Source organism: Haplochromis burtoni, unplaced genomic scaffold (genome assembly GCF_018398535.1).
Source record: "Haplochromis burtoni strain Fernald_Lab_line unplaced genomic scaffold, NCSU_Asbu1 Contig_146, whole genome shotgun sequence".
Lineage (NCBI taxonomy): Eukaryota > Metazoa > Chordata > Actinopteri > Cichliformes > Cichlidae > Haplochromis > Haplochromis burtoni.
The window spans coordinates 774,079-800,617 of NW_024582507.1; the positions used below are offsets into that span (position 1 = coordinate 774,079).

Here is a 26,539-nt window from a genome sequence, read left to right on the forward strand (position 1 = left end):
CAACAAACGCCCCTCATACTTAATGGCATTGAAACATCAAGAGATGACACCAGCACAACAACTATAATTACTCAGCTGTGGAACATCTTTCTTCTTTTTCTTTGCTCCTCTCATGCACAAACAAACATGGTTTAACATTCTTGCCATTGAATCTTTGGGCCATTTCTTACTTTGTCCTGACTAATGGTGAGTGAAAATGTACGGGAGGGAGGACTGAACATAGTCTGCTTTTGTGTGCTTCCACATGCCAGAGCTCACAGTAGGTTTTCCTTTCATTAAAGTTACTTCTGCAGTAGTTTGATCTTCTTGAAAGCCAAATTCATCTTTGATTCTCTCTCAAGCAAGGAGCAATGCTTTGACATATCTTTTTTTTTTTTTAATGTTTACTTATAAAACATGAGGAATTTTTTTTTTTTTGTAGAAGCTTGAAAAACCAACTTCCTTTATAATTTATGTTCTAAGACTACAGAAACAACAGGTTTTAAATTTCCAGTAAACACGGGGAAATGAGAAAACACAACTTCGACATGCACAATTAAATCCTGTTTGTATTTAAATGTTTAATGCTTATTTACAAAAACATATCACAATAGTTATAACTGTCTTTGACCTATAAGTGCTTTCTGTTTTGCTTGTCAATACACAATAAAAAAAAATCTCATCCCTGTAAGAGAACAGGGATCATTTTCATATTGTGATTCACTTTATATTCATGTCACGAGGCGTGAGATAATCCATTTCATCAATTACCTTGAAGTCTCATGAAGACAAGTCTAGCATAAATATAAATATATAACAAGTATAAACACAAGTGCACAAAAATATACATGCATACTTCAAAGAGGGAAAATGTGTTTTAAAAAAGCACCTTTTTTTTTTCCAGGCGAAGTAACAAAACAAAAAAAAAGGTCAAACCAGGAACATTTCTGAGCAGCATTTAAAGAAATCCACTGGATGAGTTTCCCTCAGATCCACAGAAAGCTGTTCCAACTTATTAAAGAGACTTTTCAGCCCCTTTTTTAAACATTTCTATCAAAGCTAAGATTGAAGGGGAGCATCACACATGCCTCACAGCTCTCAATGTTTTCGATCTGTCATTTGTAATGAAGTTCTCCGCTTGGCCAGTTACGGCTCTAATAAATATTTATATTAAACAACAACATAAACACAATGTGACAAGTGAAAGGGGTTGCTGATAAAGATGAACCTACGGAGAATTATCACTCAAATCTGTAGCTCCTTTTTTAAAATAAGAGCTTTGTAGCTCCAAGTTTCAGCTCATTGTTTCGTTGTCAGGCCAACAACTTCATTGTCCTCTAGAAATCCATAGTAGACTATCTGCCTGGCACCACAGAGATAAAGAGCTAATTATTTTCCTCATGAGATGCTAGTTTTTTGTTTTTTAAAGGAAAGAATAGGGTGAAAGAGAATTGATTTTGAGCTTACAGTACATTGTCAAGTGGAAAGAAACATATCTCCAAATGAATGATAATACCCAATGCACTGTAACTGTGGAGGAGGTTAAATAAGCAACTGTGCTATTTAAAAAGGTGAGAATACGTCAATGTTCTGTTTAAAAGCTGTCACGGCTGCCAAAGAAATCAGTCATTGCAGGTTTAAATTCTCCATCATGAGAGTTAGTCAAGCATACTGCAAGTGCCATGATTTAAGCTGTTGTTTATCGGTGCAATGGTCTTCTGACTGGTGCAATATTGAATTGATGACGCATTCCTAAAGCACTTGATCACTACTAAGTGATCACACCAATATGTTTAGTTCCCTGATGCATTCCCTTTATGTCCATCTGATAACAGTCATGCAATTAAAAAAATAAAAGATTCAATAATGTGATAAATGTAAAAAAAAATTAAATAAACAAATAAATCAGCATAATTTATTTTACGTAAGTCTTTGAATCATCTCATTTCTAAGCAACACTGATGGCTCGGTGGTTTCACAGACAGCGCAGTCGAAGCTGTCCTTGAGCAAAGCTTACAAAGCTTGCTTTTCCATCACTGCACAAAACTGCATAAACACAGCTTAAAGGTGTATGTACAACTCTCAGCATTGTGAAATCATTGCAAACATATTATCGGCTCAAATCACAAGGTAACAGGAAACCAAAGCGGTGCGGCTTGACAGAGGGAACGCCTCAAATACCACATTTTCCATGGTAAGCGTTCAGAGAGTTACGTGCACATATTTACCAGGGGAAAAGTGACGTTTTCAAGATACAAGAGTATCTCAAAGGGACATTTCTCCTTATCAGTATTACAATGGACATATCTCAAAGTGTTTCCTGCTTAATTACAGCTTAAAGTTCTGAGTTGGCATTGTTTTAGATGTAATGGCAGAAAAAATGTTTATCCTTAGATGTAAAACAGTGTGACACACTACGACACCACTTAGCGCTAAAACGTCTTTTATCTGAACCCAAAAGCAGAACTGTAAAAGCACTGTTTTGGAGCTTTGTGGATGCAAGACTATCCCTCCGCAGTTTTACAAAAGAATCAGGTCATTACCATATTTCCTTTCATTTATTAATAATGAGTCTCCTCTTGCACCAAGATAAATGAAGCTTTATCCAAAGCTGTGTTCTGATTTTAATAAAACCATTTTTTAAAAGGAAGATTTCATGCAGGTCGTCTTTTCTGCTTTTAATGTCTCAAAAACAAGACCACAGTCAAGGCTGTGGGTTGTAGGTCTCAAGGAGGTGAAAAAAAAAACCCCAAATGGAGATGACATCATGGCAGCTGTGAGAGGAAGTGTTCCTTCAGGCTATGTCTCGAACAGGGCAAAAGATAATGTATCATCCGCAGGTGCACAAATGTGCAATGTAGGCATTATTATGACGGGATAGTTTCAAGTGTTGTGGCTGGAAACAGCCTGTAGGCAGGAACTCAATCTTATAAGTATGTCGAAGGGGGAGGGAGTTCTAGCATTCATTTCAAAGATGTGTAAAAGAGGGAGCAACACTCAAAACTGCATAAGTAGAAAAGAAATAACAAATGTTATGAATTCTGAAACTCTCTAATTACTGTAAACAAAAGATGAAGCAGATTACATTTATTAAATCTTGAAACTTTACTTTGCATTTTTCCTATCTCAGGACACCTCCAGGCGCTTGATTATAACTTCAGAGAGAGAGAGCTATATGCTGACTGTGTTGCGTCAGGTATGAAGTGAACCTTCAAACAGCTTTTGATCTTGATAGTGAGAGACTGCGTTAGGGAAACAGGTAATGAGATCAGTGCTAGGACACAATACCTTACTGTACACAACACCACAACAGTGTGGCAACATCAGTTATTGTGAAGTTTGGTTGTTTTTTGTAACTTTGACAGGTACTCAAAGTTGGCAGTTGAACCGTTAAATAGCCTGTGTTTGCTGACACAAGAAATATGCATAGAAGCAAATGTGGCTCAGTTAATGTGTGATCCTGAATAGCAATCTCCTGCCTGTTTGTGTAACACTTACCGTCAAATAGGGACAAACTTTGTCCCACGCTGGGCTTACAGCAGTGACAAAAAGGATAAAGGCCAAAATGTTTGTAATAGGTACCTAACAAGGGGGAAAATACAATCCACAAGAAACACTATTATAGAGAGTGGGTTTGTGTGGCACTTTGTGCCTGTTTTTGTCCCCTTGGGATTTAATTATTGAAACAATTGTTTATTCACCAGCTTTAACCCTTTGCTCTTCCATTCACTATTTTTCCAGGCACACTTCCAATTGCTTGCATTACTTTCTAGCAATGCAAGCAGTGTTCGGGGTTTGGCAACTGAAAGGCTTAACTGATGTTAGGGCTAAATATTAAATCTCAACCTCAAGTAAGGCCAAGGTAATTACTTACTTGTCTACCAGGCACCATTCTAGACAGTTTTCTTGTGCAATGGTTTATGTTTTAAAGCTTGAAAACTTTGGCAACTTTTTTCCAGCTCTAACAAGAATCTATCAAGAAGATATATCTTTTTTTATTAACTTAAAGTTGGTAAAATGTTTTGTTGTTTATTGATTAAATCATCTTTCTCATCAAAAGCACAAAACAGTTCTAAAAATCAGTACTAGTTAGGATTTAAAAACCTTGCTCAAAAGCACACTGACTGTGAAAGACCGGTTGACTAGTCCACTGAAACACAGATTATTTTTTCATCAGCAACTGAGTTCTGAAGTCTTTACTCATATGTGGGTCATATTAAATTTAATCTTTGCAGCAGATTTGTTTGACTGCTCGGAGCTATGATTCTTTATTCAGTAATATATTGGAAACAAAAAAAGAAGTACATTGCTGGCTATGATTCACATCTGAAAAAGAAAATAAGAGCAATTCAGGTGGATAAATAGAACAAACACACTGAGATTTATATCCTTTAAAATCACATCTAAGCCTAAGGGGATAAAGAGAAAAGATCCTCAAGGTTTTGTTTGTCTGCACGTGCCTATACACATTCCAGTTATGTGGTGAATGGCGAGCAAGTGACAAGAGGGGCCTTGTATTTCTAGGTCTATCTCCTGCCCACCCTGTAGATTAGCCTCTTATCTCTTAAATGAGACAGTGCCGACGGATTTGGATAACAGGAATTTGGCATCAGCACCATGCTCCCTGCACTGAGAGCTCTGCTGGATCACAGAGAGTCCCTGTGCAAGAGTTAAGCAGCAGAGACAGCCTTGGACCAAGCAGTGGGTGGATATGGGGAGACATATAATAGGCAGCTTCAGATGCTGGCATTCCTGCTCCTTGAACACTGCTGGTGCTTTCTTTTTTTTTTTTTTTGTCCTGTCGGCTCTTATCATAGATGCAGCAAATTTTTGGCCACCCCTGGGCAAATTACATACTTTGCTGATTTATATGTGAAAAGAAGATAATAAAAGCAGTGCAACAAATTAATAAAAAAAATTCATAAAATCTTCATATGTAACTTCATGATTTATTCTTATTTCATGGATATTAAAAAATGAATTAAAGATAATAAAACTATAACTGGGGCAGGTGCAAATACACCCTTCACTATTAACTTGTTGGGCTTTTAATTGACTCATTAAAACTAGTCATTAAAAACTGGGAGCTGATTCTGAGCCGGTGATGGTTCAAGACCAAAAAAGGAAAAATAAAATCCATGGGGTCGACTGAATAACTCGTGAGGTTCTAAAAATGAAAGCCTCGGTGTAGGGGGATGCTATGAAAAGGACATCAATGCTCTCTTTAGGCTGTAATATCCACTTTTTAACATGATCAAAAAACTAAATGGAACCAAATGTCTGCTGGAGAGAAAAAACTAAACATCTGCTTCAGAAACACTGCAATACACCTACATTATAAGAGCGGTGGTGCAACACTATACAGTACATACAGCACGGTTTGCATACACTCCATCATCACAGGTTAACCACACCCGCATTCTCAGTACAAAGGTCAACACACGATGCACGCAAAGCAACATGTAGCTAGGCTGGAGTGATTTAGGACATGCTATAGACATGTCAAGCTAGCAGCCTCCACCACTACTACTGCGTTTAAATCATAACGTGATGGTAATATTTGGCTTTTTATTTATTTTACAGCCAGTGACACAGGAAAGAATTGCACAAGGAGAGAGAAAAAAATAGATTCATTTAAAAATCAGCAGATGTGTTCAAATATCATGCAGTCGGTGAAGAATTTGCTACTGAGAAAAAAGCTAGCTTTTCTCACAAGGTAATTAACTGGAGAAACAAAATCCGAAGCTTTTGGAATAGTCACCTGACTTTAAAATCACTGAAAAGCTGTGGGTGGATCTTAAACATCCAGTGAGACAGCCTTAATATATCTGCTGAAGCGCTGTGCATAGAAGAGTAGGTGAAAATTAAATAAAGCCAGAACAGAAAGCCCGTGAAGCTGTGATATTTGCTAAGGGGGACTTACTAAGTTCTGACTTAGAATACGAAAACTTCTCCAAATGTCTGTATTAGCTTTCATTTTTGTTTAAGTTTATGAAACAAGAAGTAAAAATTCAAAGATGTTTGTAGAAAAAGTGCTTTTAATGAGCGTTCGCTGCAGCTGCAGGGCTTGTTTTGACTTCTTTTCACTTTAAATAACATCAAAATGTGTCACTTGCTCCGAGGTGCAACAACTGTATGCATACATTCAGTGTAAGATTTAGAGTAATACTTCATGACTGAGTCTATATTCAGTTCACACTCTTGTACATACCGTATCACCTGGATGGATTCTTGTGGCAGTTGACTCATTCCATCTCAGTCTGAACCGTTACCATGTGACTGACCAGGCAATAAGGCAGGCTGAAATGCATCCCCCAACTCTGACTCATGATTTGATCTGGCTTGCAGTCTGCCTCACCCCAGGCCGGAATTGATAGGTAGTGTTAAGTGCACACCTGGGACCCAGAGTTGGGTCTTTTCGCTTTCTCCCCATTTTCATCCTCCCTATGCCCAGGGCCTCAGACAGATATTAAGCAGGAGTGGTGCGCCACACACTTGGCAGCCCGCATAGACTTACTGAGACTGAGCTGCCTGCCACGTTAGGCGTGAATGCCAGTCACCGTCAGGTCCAATGGACAAAACTGGAGCACATTCCTGAGACACAGTCTTGCTAGTTAATAAATCTCTAATCCTGCCTAGGACAGAAAACACAGGGAGGTGATGATTATCTAGACCAGAGAGGTAACAGCAGAGGACACGGAGTCAGGTTACACTGAACAGGCTTGTCACTCTCACAGGGATTGGACTCTCCCAGATATATAAGTCATACTCTGCAGGTAGGTTTGACATCTAAGGTTACCTGGAAGGTCTACATGAAATAACAAGACTAAGGGTCTATGGCCACGCTGATAGCTCTGTGAAACTCTGCTTGGCACAGTTGTGCTATGAGCAATACAGACTGTTTATACAAAGTACTGTACAAGCTTTTACCATCCTCACCACTTTAGTTACGGTATACACACTGGATGTTTACATGTGAACGTTTGCTATTTGCTCCAAAACACTAAGTACTGTTGAGGCTGAAGAAAGTCATTAGTTTGGGGAGAATTTATCCAAAAAACAACAGATTTTCAAGTAAAATCAATGTGATTCATCCAAATGTTACCAAGCAGAGTGACAAATGTCTGCTTTATTGTTAATCAATACATTTTATGGGAATTTTCAAGAAGCTGCTGTGATTTTTTTTAATCTAGTCCAAAAGAGATGGGCAAACCACACAGCCAATACCTTGGCAAACAATTCCACTGAAAAAATAATGCTACCATTAAAAAAAAAAAAAAGGGGGGGGGAAGCTAAAATAAGACATTTCTAAGGTCATCGCTCGGTCAGAGACTTCTTTATAATGGAAAATAAGGTATTGATGAGAACTTGTGGAAGGCTACTATCATAATTAAGTTCAGGTTCATTTGGACTCTTGTTTATGGCTGTGTAATCGTGCAGTGTTGGATTGTGTTTAGGGTATTTCAGGTAACTGCTAAAGTTACACAACACATTAAGGGGCCATTGAGGGCCTGTTCAGTCGCCAGGTTGGGATTTGATTACAGCTTTTCATTGGGGTCATCCTGTGGCCATTCCCTTTGATGATTTCTGTATTTGCTGATGTCTTCTTGATGTGTTTCAAAGTCATTAGGCGTGTGTGTCTCTGATAACCAAAATATTGCCCCAGTCACAACGGTCATTAGGGGCTTTTCCTCACACTTCCATTTAGCATGAAGTCTCCTTAAGAGCTTTGTGTTTACCCTGTAATGGAGCAGCCTGACCTGCCACTGGTCGAAGTACAGAAGCATCCCATCGCCTCTAATTGCCTTTAGGGCGTCTGATTGTGGATTAATTATGCATCTAATTTGCAAATTATCAGCTAACTCACCGCAGCAAGACCAAAAAGGGATTAATTTGCTCTGAGATGCATGTAAATATGACAAGCTGAAATCACAAGTACCAAATTACTTTTCAACAAGACAAAGTATTTGGCAAATAATTAGTTTTTCTTTTACATCAATAGGAGGTTTTCACAGTGTGTTAGCTTGTTAGCAGCGTGTTTCAGCGTAAACATGCACAAGTGATAATGGTACCTCTTTGGAAATCTTATTTGTGCTGAGCAGCAAGAACAGATAGCCAGGGGCACGTGGATGGAAAAGGAAATGGTAGTCTGGTCTAGATGCTGCAGTGAAAGGAAATCATCTTTCTTCCTGTTTTATTGCTGGAACGACATGACAAGTGACAGAGTAAACAAGTGTCCACAGTAGACCAGAAACAAAAGCTTGTTACAGGTAAATGACATGTTCCCAGAACATTTTTAAAAGTGTTTCACTGCTGACCCTGATGAAATGGCCCAGCAAATTACTGTAGCCCTGTGCCTCATCATGTGAGTCCAAAACACTTTTGCAGATACACTAAATTATGATGTGTGAGAAAAAATTGTGGGCGAACGAGAGAGATCTGTGAGCACAACAGAGAAAAAGTACAAAAGGCTCCTTCCGTTTGTTTTTGGGTAAAGCCGAGAAGGTTGTCTAAAGTAATCTACCATTGTGAGAGAAATTGGCTTCATTGAGGGTCTCACTACTCAGCCAACCCCCTCAGCGGTCCAGCAGACCGCTCAGAATAACCCTTCTAATAAGTCACTTGGAAGAAAATGTGGGGAGTCAGCTGATTCTTAATCCTCTCTCTTTCTCTGTGCTCACACATCAAGAGTCAGACTGATATGTGCAATCACATGAAAGCCCCTCTGCGGTGGGCCTATCATGGTCTAGTAGACTTGCAAGTATTGTTGTGTATGTGAGTTGAGACAAAATGAGAGCCGGGCGATGCATTTGCAGTGAAAATCCCTCTTCTGTCTTGAGTGTAAACAATAAGATGAGAGAACAGCAACTATTAGTAAACGCTTGCATTCCTCTCACCTGAAAATGATATAATTTAATAATTATTGTCTGTGCAGATGGCGTATTAATTCAATTTTGAGAAAATTAGGTGCAACATGCCTATAAAAAATAGATTCTGATTACAATGACTGTAGTATGTGGTGTGATGTGCAAATTGTAATCTGTGATTTAAGCAAATTGTCCCACAAATTTGCTACGTGATGATGAATTCTTTATGCACATATTTCAGTGCTAACTCTGAAAGAATTAAAGCACAGATGCACATTCATTACAATGTGCATTAGATAAAATATTGTTTTAAAATACTCAATATGCTACATGTACTCTCAATTAGATATGCAGCTAGGCAGCTGCAAGAGAAAGCCTTTAATTAAATCCATCACATTTTCAATTCGTTTCAATTCAGTTCAGTTTCTTGCAGTGTTATCTATTCTGCTAATATACAATGGCCACGTCAGAGCACTTTATATAGTATGATAATGTTTTATTGTATCGATTACTCATAAAATATCATCTGAGCTTCAACAACTTTCCAAAGGCTACTCAGAGTTAGGCATTCATTTAGCATATTCTTCTGACAAAGTATGCTATTCTCAAGAAAGATTGGTTAGTGCAGAGCAAGTCTCAGTCACCGCAACCTAACACTTAGCACTGTAGAGATCCATGAAGCTGGAAAAGGTCTATATATAAAATGGTATAATAATAAATCTGTCCGCAAACTGAGAAAATTTACCTAGGAGTTGACACCTTGCAACGATTGCATTAAAGAGGTAAAAAAAAGAAACCAGTGGTAGAAACAAAACAGCTCAGGCGGAAAGGACTACAGAAATCTCAAAGGTAAAGCACGGAGGAGGAAGCGTCGTAGTTGGGAGCTGCTTTGCTACCTCAGGGCCAAAACGCCATGAGATCAGTGAAAAAAACGTATGTATTCAAAACTTGTTTAAACTAAGTTTAACATAGAATCACGGGGCAAGCAGTCCATGATGCTCAGGAGAAGTGACATTGCAATATCCGAAACCACAGAAAGAAAAATTAAACAAAAGTGGTTGGAAAAAACAGGAAATGCAACCCACTGGTGATGCAGTGTCATCAAAAGATATTTGCACAATTAAAAAACAAAATCACAAAAATGCTGAGGAACTGAAATATGTCTATATGGAGCAATGATCCAAAAGTCTCATCTGATGAGGTAAAGGAGGAATCTGTAAACATGTGAGGTTTTTCCTGGTAAAGGAGATTCTATAAGTTACTTAACTGAAAAGTACATTTTTTTCTGCAGCCTGCACAGCTGGTAGCAGGTTTACTAAAGATGTGAAAAGTGCTTCATCGCATTTTGTTTTTCGCCTGTATTTGTGAATATATCTAATAAATCATGTTAATGCATTTTTTTAACATGTTCTTGCAGCTGTATATACATGTTGCCTTTCAGGGGTGAACAAAGAGTCAAAGCGATTCGGATGACTGACATGTCTGTGAACTATTACAGACAGCTACTGTTTTTCCATCTTAAAATTCTCCTCATGGCTGCCAAGGGTTTTATTAGTATATGAAAGTCCTTTCTTTGTTGCCATAAACACAGAGTCAATTTTTTTGCTCCAAGATATTTGTGCAATTTATTGTTTATGATTATTTATGATGATGACATCATGTAAATGGAACCACATATTTCAGGCAAATATTTTCTGCAGGGTAAAAGACATCTAATCATTTGTTGGCAAAGTGAGTAAGAATGCCCATTTTTACCATTTTATCTGGCAGTTTTATTTGGCAGCTTTATTTGGCAGTATAATGACATCTATAATTGTTGTTTCATTTGAAGGTTTTTACTGTGCTGCTTGCCTCTTTTTCAACACCGACTGTCAGTCTGGAAAATGTTCCATTTTCTTTAAACTTTCCTTTCGTCTTTTAAGTATTTTTCCCAAAAGAGCTCATGCCCTATTTAAAACCATAATAATGCAGGCTTAATGCAACCAGTCATTCGTACAGGCTCAAAGATCTTCACAAAGGATTGCCACCATCTTTGTGTTCCACCTATAAGAGGAAAGGTAAGAAGTTGTCAAGGTGAAGAAAGGGGATTTTAAGGAATTTTATGCAATGCAATCAGGCAGCAGCTCAAACCATTGCTAAACAAATCCACGAACCAATACTGACCTTTTTCCTCATAGCTCTAACTGGTACAGGATTTTATATATTTGACATTTGAAAACGTCACACGTTACATAATGTATCAGAAACTTACCAAGGATGCTTTAGCAATGAAATGTTAACCTAGAAACACCTAATTCCTTTAAACCTTGGACTCATAAACAACCACATGCGTGCACCCTGTGACTAATATTACAGCTGCCCTCACTCAGGAGTCTGAGAACAAAAAAATCACTCTTGCAAATGCACATTGGTGAAAACCGTGCACGCACACACAATACCCCACTTCCAGCTTTTAGTTTGTTTTGACGATAAGAATGTGCAAACACGGACTGTATTTCTACCAGCACAAACAGAAAATCAGTTCAGCTGTTAATCATTTCAAAACCCTTCTTTGAACAAATATAACCTCCAGACCACGAGTGACCCTTAAAATATCTGACCAGTTTCCAGCGAAAAACAAGCACAATCTAAACTGTTGCCGCAACAGCTTAGATATCTTTGCCAACTCGTTGCAATGACCCCATAATATTTGCTATAAAGCACAGAAAGAAAGTCAAATATATCACTTCAAGAGTGTTAGTTAAAAGGGTACATTCACGGCAGAACAAAAGTACAAGTGGGAATACCTGCACTTGCCTTTTTAATCATCATCAGAGAGGCACATTGTCATAAAAATAAAACAAAGCTCTGCAGGGAAATACTTGCCCTCACTGAAGTTTGCATCGCAAGCAACACTGTGAGGTTAGGTTACTGGGGAACTTGTGTTTTGCTGCATACTGTCCTGCATCACTTTATTCTGCGTTCACCTGCACGTCTCCAAATAAAAGGGAGGTGGAGTCACGCTGGTACACACGATCGGCCTCAACCTGTAGACCTGTGTAAGAGAAGGATAGAGCGAGGCAGCCGGGGAGGGGTAGTAACCGACATAATTACAACACAGAGCTGTGAAGTGTCTGTAGACTTACCAACCCAGAGGGGAGACATATGTTACCTTGACTGTGCCCAGGTACCCTATTCACACGATACTAGACTTTTTATTTTTTCCTCCCGTGGCGCTCAAAGGGAAGCGCATGTTTTATGGCATTTGAGAAGTCTTCGCTGCGCTCTCAGGGTAGAAGAGGAGACATTACGGCGCGAGTTAGCTAACGTTAGCTCGCTAACAAGGTCAGTTTGAATTTTGGGGTTCCGTTGCTTTTTCACGAGTGGCACTAAGAAAAACGTCTGCCTCTTCGTCTTTACTTAAATGGGCGCATTTTGTGGCACGAACTCCTCTCGGCCGACGAGGCAGGTAAAGAGCTATATTTGTCACCACTATACTCTACTGCTGTTAGCTTGTTAGTTAGCCCGTTCGGTGGCTACCAAACCTCGGTCCGGTTCTTCGATTTTAGTGTTTGTGAGTTGATGTATTCGGACGGTGGCTTATGGAGCGTGCTGCCATGCAGCCTAGTTTTTGTCGTGTATGAGTTTGAGATTAGCGGCGTTTATTTTATTTTATTTTTTATTTTCCGAGAGCGAGAGTCGGGCATCTGTGGTGAATGCCCCAGCAGCAGCTCGCTGCTCTGGTCCGCCTAGAATAGAACAGGTGCATCCCTGAGCTAGCGATGGACGGGCTCGGGATGGCACGCATCGCGGCTCCTCGATTATACGTTTACTGCAGTTTTAGAGGCTTGTATTGCAGTCAAGGTGGAGTTTATTTACTGCGGGTTGCCAAATGGTTTATCAAGGTTGAACGTCGTAGGCGGCGTTGTCATTTACAAAGGCCTCGTCTACCGAGCCCGACGGAAACGGGGCAAAGGAAACGGGGCCCGGTAGCCAACGTTTAGTTACTTAGCTGACACTACCTTCAGGGCAATAACTGGCTACCCAAAATTACTAACAATCCTATAAACATGTAAATTAGGTGTTTTTAACTAAACACACACACACAAATAAAAAATAAACGACCGCAGTATATGCATCTGTTACATCGCTAATTTCCTTTTAGCCTGAGTGTTTTTTTTTCCCTCTTCTTTTTCTTTCTATTAAAGCTGGGTGAATATCGAATTTTGACGTTATACCAGCTCTTTAGCTTCGCTTTAACCTTGCTTTGCGGGTTGTAACCTCACAAACATCAGTAGTCTCGGCCATAAATTAATTCTCACGACTGAAGGAAAATTAATCAGTAACCTAGATCTGAACAAGGACCAATTTCCAGATTAAAATATATTTGGCTAGTTGCTGTTTTTCTCCTGAAACTCCACTGCGGCTTTGTGCATTACAGAGCTGTGAATTCATTTACAGAAAAAAAAGAAGTGTGATTTGACTTCCTGCGTTTGACAGCATACAGTAGTTTTTCCTGTAGCGTTAAACGAGCTGCTCGCAGGTCACCACGGCAGGTTACACTTTGACTCAGTCAAGGCCGATTTTGTGTTTTCTTTCCACATTATTTCATTACTTTGTTGAACAGAGTGGAGGGCAACACAAGGGAAACATCCAACTGCAAAGCAAGCTTGTCTTGTGGATATGTTTGTTATTCAGCTCATGCACTATCTAGAGGCTGCTGGATGTGGTACGTCAATTCAATTGGCCCAGAGTGCCACTGTGCATCGGAGCCCTAATTATTTTTGATGGTTTTCAAGTTTTAACTACTGTTGAACTGCAGACTGCATGGATACCACGGCTGTTAAACGGTGTCGTCGCCCCACTAGTGTGGGCCTCAATGTGAAATGGGCAGAAATCACCCACGCTCAAGTCTGTGTCATTGCTTTGTTTACCATAGATTTTTTTTTAAAAAAAAAAGGCTTTATCATATAAATGGGGAGGTTTTGATGTTTTCAAGCATTTATACAGTTGTCATAGGAACATGATTTGTTGTAGCATATGTATTTGGCTCCACTATGTGTATAAAACAGAACAATTTAATGAGGTTTGGGTTAATGCTGGGGTTTTGAAAGTATCCTTTAAATATTTTAAGGAGTGCTATGTAACTCGGCCTCAGTGCTGCTACAAAGAAAATATGACAGTAACAATGGTGCATAATTATACTCTTTTATGTGCAATGGGAAAGGTAATTAAGCCAGAATAGGTTTTATTTTCTTTTTGAATGAGTGCTTTGATGAAGAACACTTTAGTTTATTTTTGATATATTTAATGATTTGAACACCAGAGACCCAGACTTCATGAGTAATCTCTTTATAAAACAATGTTTAGATTGCTGGGCTTTTCCTGAAATGACACATCCTAATTAGTCCTGAGGATTATTCATCTTAAACACACCCTGTTATGCAGACGTTTGAATTTTAAAGCCGTTTAGTTGTTCATTTGAACAGCGTGTTGGAACACTACAAATGCACATTGATTTGAAACGTTTAATGTTTCTTAATGAGATGTCGTTTGACTTTTATTTAAAACTTCCTACATACTGAACGTGATTAAAATCTAGGTCACACTGTGGAGAGCTTACTTTGATGCTCAGATGTTGCCTCCCCCCCCATTTGTGTGTGGCAGCAGCCTGAGGTGTGGTGCTCAGTCTAAATAAGGCTTATGGGTGTAAACTGTTTTCATGGTAATGTTTGTGTTTTACATTTTGAACACAGATGGATACACAGCTCAAGCAGTACCTTTTGTCTTTACACTCAGCCTGCATGTTGCAGTCAATTCAAGATGTATGTGTGTTAAAGAGACTGCCTGGGTTTGGAGTCAGAAGAGAACTGGGGGAGAGGGACAGGGGATTGAAATCCCACTGAAGTGACTCAGATAAAAATCCCAGATAAGCAACATGTTTCAACCTGGTTTATGTGTTAGGTGTGGTGTGACTCAGTACTCTTTTGCGGAGTAGGCGTCAAACTTCATATTTGAAGAACAAATCCATTGTGTTCTCTTTTTTTTTTTTTTTTTTTTTTTTTTTTTTTTTTTTTTTCTAGTGTTTTAAAGTGCCTTTGTGTAAATATATTTTGTATATAAAATGCTCCTCCTCTGATATGTCTCTTCAGCAAGCTGGTGGGGGATACAGAATGTGAATTTTTCTTGTATATCATCATTTGCCCATCTGGCAGTGTAGTCGTAACAGTCAAAATCAGAGTGAGATACAACATACCTGCAGTGGATTTTGATCTGTGATTTTGTTTTTTGTTTTGTTTTGGGGTTGTTGTTGTTTTTTTTTTTTTTTTTTTTTTTTTTTTTTTATGTTGTGTGTGTGTGTGTGTGTGTTGTGTTGTGTGTGTGTGGGGGGGGGGGGGTTGTTTTTTTTTTTTTTTTGGTTTTGTTTGTTTTGTTATCTTATCTTAGACATTCATCCAACCGCATTTGGGAGACAGGGTAGTGATGCTTGTAACAGTCTAGACATGCAAGTTCAGCAACCTCAAATGTGACCAAATTTACATGTCAGTAAATTTATTACATTTAGGTTTGGAGTTTTGTTGTGTTGTTTTTTTGTTCCATATATAAACCTAAAGCTTTCTGGTAATTGTAGTATATGTACTTGGAGTTGTTCATGTGTGGCTGTTTAGTGTCCTGATTAGTTGTCACATGGTATTAGCTCAAAACAAGCAAACAAAAATAGTCTTATATGTAATGTATCTATATATCTGTATAAATTGAGGGTTGTCCTCTCTTAGTCTCATTGGGGCATTGGTTGACTTGAAAACTACTGTAATATGCACTTGTTGTAAAAAGAACTTGAACGATCTATATTTAAAACGTGGAACAGTAGTTGTTGGTTGTAACATTTTGACGGGTTAACAGGAAAAGGGTATTAATTTGCCACAAAAGTAATGACAATATTTCGAGCTACAAATTTTACAGTAATGTAAACTGTTATTTTCATAATTGGCTTTTCTGAAGAACATGTTTTAGTTACTTAAAGCAAATCACTAAAATTAAACATTTAATGTGTTTAGAATAATTTAGATCACAAAGGCAACATGGTATCTTTAGTCAAGTAAATATCCCATCCAAATGCCTTCTTAGTTGCAGTGTGATATTATAAAGGTTATTATATATGTGTATATATATATTATAAACGTTATTAACACCTTAAAAAGAGGTGTTGGCTTAGGGATGTTCCAATTTTCTCCTCTTTTTCCTTTTTTTTTTAAAGCTGTGAAATGAGCAAATTGATAGAGGTCTGCAAATAATGTGCAGGATTTGCCGTTTCAGATTCCCTCTGAGATTCTGATCACTCCCACCTGCAACATTGCTTTCTATTGAAAACCTTCCAGTAGAGAAAATGCATCCATTCAGCTGTTTAATCAGCTGAGTTAGAATACACAAATTGCAAATAAGGCTTACTAAATGGCTGTAAGGAGTTTGGGGGGGGGGGAGAATAACAGTAGGAACTAAGAATGGGTACAAATTTTAAAGGTTGTCTTATTTGCATAAAATTGATCAACCAGGTGTTTGAGTGTCAGTGATGTAGTAGCAAGTAACAGTTATTCTTAGGAACTATCCATCCATCCATTCTCTTCCACTTATCCTTTTCGGGGTGGGGGGTGAGCCTATCCTTGCTTTCTTAGGGCAAGAGGCAGGGTACACCTGGGCAGGTCGCCAATCTGTCTAACACACAGCCACAGACAACAATTCGCACTTATTCACACCTATGGGCAATTTAGAATTACTGATTAAACTAACCCCACTAACTGCATGCCTTTGAACTGTGGGAGGTAGCCGGAGAGAACCCACGCAAACACGGGGAGAACATGCAAACTCCACACTGAAAGACGCCGGCCTGATGGTGGAATTGAACTCAGGACCTTCTTGCTGTGAGGCAACAGTGCTAACCACCGTGCAACTATAATTTCTTTTTCTTTTCTTTTTTTCTTTTCCAAAGAGATTCAAGTTTAAATATGTTATAGATTGTCTTAATGCTTTTTAAAGGAGAGCGAGTAAGGGACACAATCAAATCTGAACATTAGAGTTATTGCTGCTGCATTTCAGTTTACAGGTACACCAGAGTTTCATGCATGGATGATTTCAGTAATGATTACTTTTCATTATGTTCATTAAATTTAATGGCTTATTGCAAAACAATAATGCACAGCCTGTGCTCCCACCAATGTAAAGTAAATACTTGTGTATATATTTTGTGATGTCTTGCTTCCTGTGAGTTTCCTTTCATTCATTTCCTTTCATTGCACGGCTGCCCTTTTTAGTTTTTATGCGCTTTCTTGTATGAATCATCCCGGTAATATTGTTTTTATTGTTCGTTTTTTTTCCAGACAGCATAAAGCATTGATAAATGAGCAATTTGTGTATTAACTGTTGTTTTGTTTTTCTATGGCTTAGATTATACATAAAGGGATTCTAGTGAGGGACAAGTGTAGCCACTATTTGACAATATATTGGAGTGTGTCTGTTGACGTCATACGTTGTGCGAGTTAAGCATTAGGATTCTGGGCAAACGGCTGACCCTCCTGTGCCCATTTGAGTGTTACAGGATTGGGGTTGGCTAGGTCAGCGCAATGGAGACTCTAATTCCAACCCCAGGGCATCTAATTAAAATTTACAACAAAGACAAACAACCTTTGACACTCCATCATCTCATGAGACTCACTATAACTCAAAATGGCGTGGCATAGAAGTAAAGATCATTAGGTGATCAACTTTTTTTTTCTTTTCTGTATTTAAAATGTATTAACATTATGTTACATTGTTATTGAACTTTTTTTTTTTTTTTTTTTTTTTTTTTTTTTTTAAAAAGAAGAATGCATTTGGGAACTTACCTGAATAATGTTGTGGCTCTAGATTACAGTGAGAAAGCTTAATACCGTTTCAAATCCTTTTCATTCACTAGGCCATGCATAATACTTGACAGTACTTGACTCCATGGTGAGCTGTAAATTAAGATGTCAGACATTTAATATATCAAAAAACAATTTAATAACTTAAAAATTGTTGCCATTTTACACCATAAACCACAGATTTAAAGTTGCATAGCTGCAATTTGCATATCAATAAAATAAGACAAATAGTGTTTTGAGGGTTCTTGGCAGAAAGTGAATTTTTTTGGATTGGCAGATGTGTAATGTAATGGGCATTTGTGGTGGTTTGTCATTATGTATTAATTCTGGGTTCCTTCTTAGAAGCTGGGCTATGGACCAGTGACAGAGTGAGACATTGAGGGTTTTTTTCTGTTGCTGATTTAGCATTCTAAATAAATGGAAAAATGACGTGTCATAGCAGATCCTTTTTATTTTCCACTAAGCAATTTTTCAGGACCCTCTACTGTGTAGTACATATATTTACACCAAGAATTATGGACATTAATATTAATTGGTAAACAAGTGCCAAAAACCCCCCACCATAATAGATGTCTGCAGAAACTACCACGCAACCTGTAATAATAGATGTATGTTTACACTGATGTTTTTATGTATGTTTCCACTTTGTTGCCCTCATTTTTTTTTCTTTTTTTTCTTTTTTATATAGCCAGATGTCATGGCTGTCTAGCAGACTGCCAAAGATCTCTTCATGGATCACAGAGGACAGCAAAGAGAAACCGTTGCATTTTCAAGCATAGCCAATCACTAAGGAATCTGACTGTCAAGCATATCATCAGTTTGACTTCAGTGCATGTGGCCTCTTCAGTTGTTCATAGACATCTGTTGGGCAGCCCAAAGGCCTATTGCTATGCACTATAAACGGAGAGACATGAGCTGTGGGGATGCTGGGGGGAGCAGGCTTATTTCGTGCAGGACTATCCCTCTGATAATGGGGCTTCTGGCGACCCTGACTCAGGGCACAGTACCAGAACAGCAAGAGACACTTGTGGAGATGATATCTGTGGAACTAGAGGCATCCATGCAGTCCTCTGTGCTCTCTGAGCTCAACGCTGCAGCATCCTTAGTTGGTGAAGGGCCGCCCACAGCTGTCCCAGATTCCTCTGCAAAGAATGAGGGAGTGCACACCAGTATCCCTGACTCCTCAGCAACTGTGGGCCAGGTGTTCCAGTTGAAGGTACCACCAGGACGTGCCCATGCAGGCTGCAGTGTGCAGGTAAAAAAAAAAAAACAACAAAATCATTGAGATGAATCTAATGGTGATATATGTGGCAATTTATTAATTATAAATTAACATTTTAAAAAAAATCTTTCTCTGTGAAGAAAAAAACAATGGTAACAAAAATGGTCTATACTAATAAAGTTTGCATAGTAGATTTGAGTTCCTTTTATTTGTTAGAAAATACAACCATATTCCTCTTCACTGTGGATGTAGTGTAGGAGAAAAAAAAGACAACTGAATGTTAAGACCCCCCCCCCCGTAAGGTTAAAATTCATTCTTATACTAAACTAAATGAAAGCTATATAGAAAAGTGTGTTAAATTTTTGTTTTTTCTGAGCCTCTAATGAAAGTATAACTGAACTTAAGTGTGGTTGAGGAAACAAAATTTAACACATTACCTATTTTTTGTTGTTCTGAGTCTTGTCTCTTTTTTTCGCCTTGAATTTCAGTTGGTGTGGAGATTTCTTATCCCATTTACCCTTCAGATTTGATCACTGTATCACTGCTGATTGAAGCTGACTTTGTTGCAATTTGTTCAAGTCAGACTTACGAATGAGATGAGATTATTATTGGCCCAAGTGGTGATGCAGAATGATATCCTGTCATACAGTAATAACTCAAAATGATGAGTGATGACTCACAGTTCTTATTATGAATAGACGCTCACTCGGCTTCCTGTTCATGTTTGGAAGGATTTGATAAACTGAACTGAATGACGGTCCCGTTTACCGGCAGCTAGTTCAATGTGAAATATTTAAAAAAAAAAAGAAAAAGATTCACATGTTTCCAGACAAGACTATGAATCTTCGAATTACTACTTCAAATATACTTGTCTGTCTTTGTTCTGTGTCATAGAATTTAATCTGCTAGTCAGACCAGGTAATTTTGATATTACTTGAATCCTTGTACATTTTCAAAGTCATTTGCAGCTACTTCTGATATGGAGCAGTCAATAAATGTGCTCAATTTTTATCTCAAAATTATCTTTGTTGTAAAAAAAATGGTAATGACGTGTTTTGTTTTTTCCTGTTTCCCTCTTGAAGCTCACCGAGATGGGAAGGGAGACTTTACCCTCATGGCTATACTGGGACAGAGAGAGCTGCATTCTCAGAGGTTTGGCTCTGGAGCAAGATAAAGGTGTATATCATATCATGGTGTCAGGTGAGGAGCAAAGTCAGAAGACTAGTAGCCAAGTATTCCCCAGTACAGTTTTCTCTATTGAAGTATACCCAGAAGAACGAGCTGATACTGAGCCACCCCTAATCACACTTCAGTCTGATATTGGTGGCCTGCAGCCTTTCACCTGTGGTTCTGAGGAGCCTGTCACTGTCCTTACTGTCATCTTGGATGCTGACTTGACAAAGATGGTTGCTGAACAGAGGGCCAGCTTACTGGGCAATATGAGGAAATTCTCTCATGTGCCACTGGAACACATGAGGGTGGTCCCTGTTGTCAACAACCGCTTATTTGACATGTCTGCTTTCATGGCTGGACCAGGAAATGCAAAGAAAGTGGTGGAAAACGGCGCCCTACTGTCATGGAAAGTTGGATGTGCTCTTGACCAGGGCAGCGTTCCTGACATTAGCAGTGTCCAATCCTCAGCAAAGGATGGGACTATGTCAGCTAGGCTGGGCTATCCAGTGGTTGGCTGGCACATTGTTAATAAAAAGCCCCAGGGAGTCAGACGGGTCAGGCGGCAGTTGTACAATACTCCTACTCCAGTGCCCTCCCTGCTTCCTCCAACTATTAACCAAGAGCCATATTCACGTGTTATTCCCACTCCAACATCACCCTCTATCGCCCCAGCAACTGATAATTCTGCTCCACCTGTCAGAGGCCCTTTGCCCCTTCCAGTCAAGCCTACCATGAGGGTCAGGGATCAGATAGCTCACACACCTGTCTTTGGACCTCCCCAACCCACCAGAATACTAGGAACTACAAGCACTATCCCCATTCAACCTACCATGACCCGGCCTACTTTTGTGGAAGCTACTGCAGTGCCAACACCACCAAGCACCACTAAAAAACCCAAGCCCTCTTCCACAAAAAAACCTAAGAAACCCAAAACCTCAACTCCACCTCCCCGAGAACCGAAGTCCACAACTCCTAAACCACCTAGGCGCACAACAGCTCTCTCTCTTGCTCCGGACTCTAATACAACTCCAGAGATCCGCAACCCCATTGATCAGGTGACTGCATGGGTGGGAACATACTTCGAGGTTAAGATTGCCGCTGATGCATTTTATGACCGGGAGGATGGTACTACTGATAAGCTGCGTTTGACTTTAAAGAAGACACCCAAAGAACCAGTAACTGAAACATCTTGGATCCAGTTCAACAGCACTATCCAGCTTTTGTATGGCCTTCCAGAGGAGCAACATGAGGGGAATCATGAGTATTTCATGTTAGCCACTGACAAAGGGGGGAAGAGTATCATGGATGCGTTTGAGGTTAGAGTCCATCGCTGGTCTAATAATAACAAACCTTCAGTAATGTTTGCTGCTCGTTTTCATGGTGACCCCAACACTTTAAGCAATGATGTGCATAAAAAGATTCTTTTGACTAAGAAGTTGGCTTATGCCCTGGGAGATCGGAACAGCAGCACAGTGACCTTAAGAAGCATCACTAGGGGCTCAATTGTTGTGGAATGGACCAATAACAGTCTCCAGCAGAGTCCTTGTCCAAAGGACCAGATCACAATTCTCAGCAACAGGATTGCTGATCCCCAAGGAACCCCTAAAGTGGTCTTTATCAAAGCCATGGAGCCTGAATTCAAACCCATTAACATCTCAGTTCGTGGCACCAATAAATGCCACCATTACACATTCATTCCACCAGGAGAGGTGCCAATGCCTGAGCTTCCTACAGCTACGCCTTCACCTGATCCAATTAAGGGCACTGATGACGTTTACCTGCACACTGTCATTCCTGCTGTAGTAGTAGCTGCCCTGCTGCTCATCGCTGGAATCATTGCTATGGTTTGTTACCGCAAGAAGCGTAAGGGGAAGATGACCATAGAGGAGCAAGCAACTTTCATCAAGAAGGGCGTTCCAATAATATTTGCAGATGAGTTGGATGATTCAAAGTCACCACCGTCCTCCAGCATTCCTCTTATCCTCCAGGAGGAAAAGCCCCCACTTCCTCCTCCAGAATACCCAAACATGTCTGGCCCTCACAGCACCCTGCTAAACCAGGATCTGTTGGAGGAATATTCAGTTTATCAAGATGATGATCCTAATGCCCCACCTTACCAGCCTCCCCCACCATTTACTGTGCCCATAGAGGGCAAAGGCTCCCGCCCTAAGAACATGACCGCGTACAGGTCACCTCCTCCCTATGTGCCTCCCTAACGCACACCAGGGGGTTTGAGTTTTGAAAGCAGGTGCAATCTAGGGATGCTTGTCGAATTACTACAGGAGTAATTTTACATGTTTAATGAAATGGCTTTGACTTTATAGAGAAGCAGGCAACCATAATCATATATCTCACCAACATGGATAAGACAATACATCATACAATTCAACTACAGGCACAGGGCGAATGGATGAAAAACTGTTTAATTTTTCTTTGTCCTTCAGATCTGCTTTTGACTTCTTGCATATATATTTTTTTTTTTTTGTCTGTTCTTGCCAAGAGGAGTCAATTTTATCTTCAATGATGTACTATTTCTATTGTATAGAAAATAATAAAGAAGCAGGAAAAAATGAAGCCCACAGGGCCGTTGAGCAGATGTCACCATGACAACAGACTTGAGGCTCTTCCTCACAATGTTAATCTTTATGAGTTCTATATCACTCTTATCTGTCTTTTCGGCTAGGTTTACTAAGATTTTGCACCTGTTATTTCTAGAGGGGAATGAAATTCATAATGCCAAACTGAAAGCATGAAACATTTTATTTACACAAAAAATTAGTTTGTTTCTTAGACATGAGTCTTTCCCTGTTCTCTTCTATGCTTTTTGCCTCCCTCTCGACAATAACATGCAAATGTTGCACTTATGCAAATTCTTGTTAAACCTTGCACTATGTGTCTTGCGCAGAACCGAAAGCATTACGTGGTGGTCGAATGAGGAGGAGAGGGAAAAAAATATATATCCTTGAACTCATTACATGACTGAAATTCCTCTGGTACTAGATCACAAAAGAACATTACACTGATCACGCCTGTTGTAGCTGTAGCCTAATTAAGTTACAAAACAAATGATTTTATTTTTGTTCATCTGTGCCACTGAATCTGCCTGTGAGATGTCTGCGGTCACGAGGCAAACCTTGTAGGGATGCTGGAAAGATAACAAAGGGGCCATAGGAATGCTGTGCTTTCGAACAGTATGAGAAATGGAGACGTACCCGATGAGTTGGATCCACTGTCTTATATTCAGTTGGTTTTGTTGGTGTGGGGGCGGGTGGGTGTAAGAGTACTGTATTATCACTGCTCTGCCTCTAGGTGTTGCACTGTTATGCTTAGTGCACTGCCTGTTGTCAGTTCAGATGAGGCATGGGGACAAGGGGATGTACATAATTGTGTGCCTGTGAAATTAAACCACTCCATAATGTCAGTGTTTTATCAGTAAACCTAGTCGGGGGGGAAGGGGCAGATTGGGAAATTATTTTATTTTTTAATTGTATGTCTAGATTTATGATCACAATCATAAAAAAAAGACTTTATAGTTTGTGAGGGTATAAAATGTTTACCTGCCCATCACAAAAGAAATTCTCAATATGATGGGGGATCAAAGAAACCACTATAATATGTGAATTATGTACATTTCATATCTGATATCACCATAAGAAAAAATGGTTAAAAATCTAATGTTTTTACTGAGTTTTTGATACAGTCTTAAACTTGTTTTATGAAAATATATTAATAAAATGTAATACTATTTGTAAAGCCTCAAAGATGGTGTAAAGTCCCATTTATTTGAGAACATGGTGCAGCATTAAACATGTTTTCAATGATGATGTGTCTGTGTGTATTACAGGGGAGATAAACACAACTCGTGACAGAAACTAAAGACTAGTTCTTATATAGTGCTTTCTATATCTGAGTACTTGGAGAGCATGATACAATATGCCTCATTCACCCCTATTCATACAAGCACTTTTTTTCTTTCCATGCTTAAGTGCTTTCTGTCGAATATTCATACTCCGATGGATTCATCAGAGAGCAACTTGGGATTAGGATCTTGACCAAGGATATTTAGAATGCACCAACCTTCTGATTAGTAGATCAATTGTTTATATGTTACACCTCTCTACTAGGTATTCAGCATTATTTTATTATTGACATAATGGCATAAAACAGTTACTGCAGTTTTGTCAGCTGCACATCCATGATGTTAAATTTCCCTTTCCACCGCATTCCAAAGCTACACTATTGGATTGCGATCTGGTGGCTCTGGAGACCTTTTGAGTACAGAGAACTCACTGTCTGATGATGATTGAGCTTTGTGACATAGTGTGTTATGCTGCTAGAAGCAGCAATCAAAAGATGGGTACACTGTGGCCATAAAGGGATGGAGATGCTCAGCAACAATACTCAGGTAGGCATTTAAACGATGCTCAATTGGTGCTAAGGGGCCCACAGTATGCGACAAAAACCCTCACATCATTACACCAACTGCAGCCTGAATCGTTCATACAAGGTGTGATGGTTCCATGCTTTTATGTTGTTTATGCCAAATTCTGACCCACCATCCAAATGTCTGCATAAATTGGGACTCATTAGACCAGGCGACATTTTTCCAATCTTTTATTGTCCAGCTTACTTTAAAATGTTCCTTCAGTTTCCTGTTCTTAGCTGACAGGAGTGGCGCCCAGTGTTTAGCCCATCTCCTGTGTTCAGAGATACTCTTCTGCGTACCTTGCAACAAATGGTTTGCCTTCCTGTCAGCTCAACACAGTCTGGGCATTCTCCCCTGACCTCTGGCATCAACAAGGCATTTTCTGTAAACCCCAGAGGTGTTTGTGCAGGAAAATCATAGTAGATCAGCAATTTCTAAAATACTCCAACCATCCCACGTTCAGAGTCACTTCAATCACCTTTTTCTTACCCATTCTGATGCTCAGTCTGAACTTCAGAAGTTACACCCTAGTGTATTAGGGTATTATTCTGTCTTTCAACAACAGCTGAAAAAGTGGTTAAACTTCAGGTTGTTCTGAATATGTCTACATGACTGAATGCATTGAGTTGCTGATCAGTTGATCAGTTATGGTAATGAGCAGTTGAACAGGTATATACCTGTTCAAACCGTCATTGATTTGCACGTAATCAGTGACAACTTTTCTGCAATTCGGTCATCTGTGCAAATTTTGATTTAAAGTCGAGTTTGAATTTGAGTCAGCGGAGTAGATAATGGTACAGTCTTAAAATGTTGCCACATTCTTGACAGCGTTTACACAAGCATGCTACATTTGGCTCCTGTAGTTGGCTGGGTTTGCAGCATGAGCTATGCTCTCTTTGTTGTAATAAACCAAGCACACAGCAAGCAGCCCCTGCGAGACGGTGTGATATTTTAAGAAAAGGGCTCCCTTTCTGTGGCATTTCAGTGGGCAGTTTTTCTGTTTTTAGGCTCCATGCTCCTACGTCTCTTGGAGAAATATCAATAACAATGACTAATATCTGCTTTCAAATTCTTTTAGTATAGAGTTGTTGTTACAATGGCTTATTCAAAAAAGGTCAAAAACAGTTGACATGCTGCCGACCCATGCTGCTTTGGAAAACGTATATTTTCAAATTACAATACATGACATTTTGATTGGTTTTTGCGTAGTCCGAGAAAAATCATTTAACTGTGAATTGCTGTGAAACATCATGGCAGTGGTGTACACTTCAGGACCTATTTGATGTACTTTATATTCTGCTATTTCTTTAGATAACATTACATAGAAAAAAAGACCGCTTTTATTTTTTTAGAAAGGACTTATTCCCATAACTTGTTATACGTAAGTCATGTATGTGTAGCAGGTGAAGGTTTATGCAGAAAATGTCCATGAATTTCAAAAACGACATTATAAATTTCTTTGGCAGTTCTGTAATTATGCTCTCATTTGCTCAGTCTCACCAGTCTCTATTACACATAATTGATCATTATGAGGTGAATTATGTTACAAATTGAAGGTAATAATCATTTATCAGTTAGCCAACAACCATCTAACTGTGGGCGACTGATTCATTTACAGGAGATATTAGTGGCCAGCACTTAAAAGCTCTGTTTCCTCCAAGCACTAACTGTGTGATTGAACACTGCACAGATTAACCACAGCCCTGACAGGTGAAGTGTGTAACACTGATTAACTTATTTCAATGCAATGTTATGTTAGAAACTTGGCTTCTGGCACTAGCACAGTGGACGCTACTTACCTACCACCCACCTAAATACTGTTGCTTGCCAAGAGCTCTCCTTCAAGGCAAAACCACTGCCTGATGGCCAGACACTGCACCTCACAGCGCTAAATCGAAAACTGCTGAAGGATCATGACAGAGAGCCCAAGAAGTCCAAAATCCCCAGATTCTAATCGAAACAAGCTCCTACAGCATGCACCTCAGCAAGCCCGACG

General features: G+C 39.3%; 1 protein-coding gene across 3 annotated transcripts; it reads left to right on the forward strand.

Annotated features, from left to right (window-relative positions):
- Positions 1–11,822: 11,822 nt before the first annotated feature.
- Positions 11,823–23,938, forward strand: LOC102306945 (dystroglycan). 3 transcript variants are annotated; one of them, XM_005931796.2, is made up of 3 exons: positions 11,823–12,294; positions 18,411–18,977; positions 20,027–23,938. In XM_005931796.2, the coding sequence occupies exons 2-3, from the start codon at positions 18,555–18,557 to the stop codon at positions 22,331–22,333; spliced, it is 2,730 nt and encodes a 909-aa protein (XP_005931858.1). In that variant the 5' UTR covers positions 11,823–12,294; positions 18,411–18,554; the 3' UTR covers positions 22,334–23,938. The 3 variants fall into 3 exon arrangements, with proteins under 3 accessions (XP_005931858.1, XP_005931856.1, XP_005931857.1); XM_005931794.3 differs by having other exon boundaries at positions 11,823–12,170; XM_005931795.3 differs by having other exon boundaries at positions 11,823–12,012.
- The last annotated feature ends 2,601 nt before the right edge of the window (positions 23,939–26,539 follow it).

Excerpts from the sequence above, each read along its gene's own strand:
- LOC102306945 (XM_005931796.2), top strand. The coding sequence starts at position 18,555 with ATGTGGCCTCTTCAGTTGTTCATAGACATCTGTTGGGCAGCCCAAAGG. Across the intron at positions 18,978-20,026 it reads ATGCAGGCTGCAGTGTGCAG|CTCACCGAGATGGGAAGGGA; the intron begins GTAAAAAAAAAA and ends TCCCTCTTGAAG.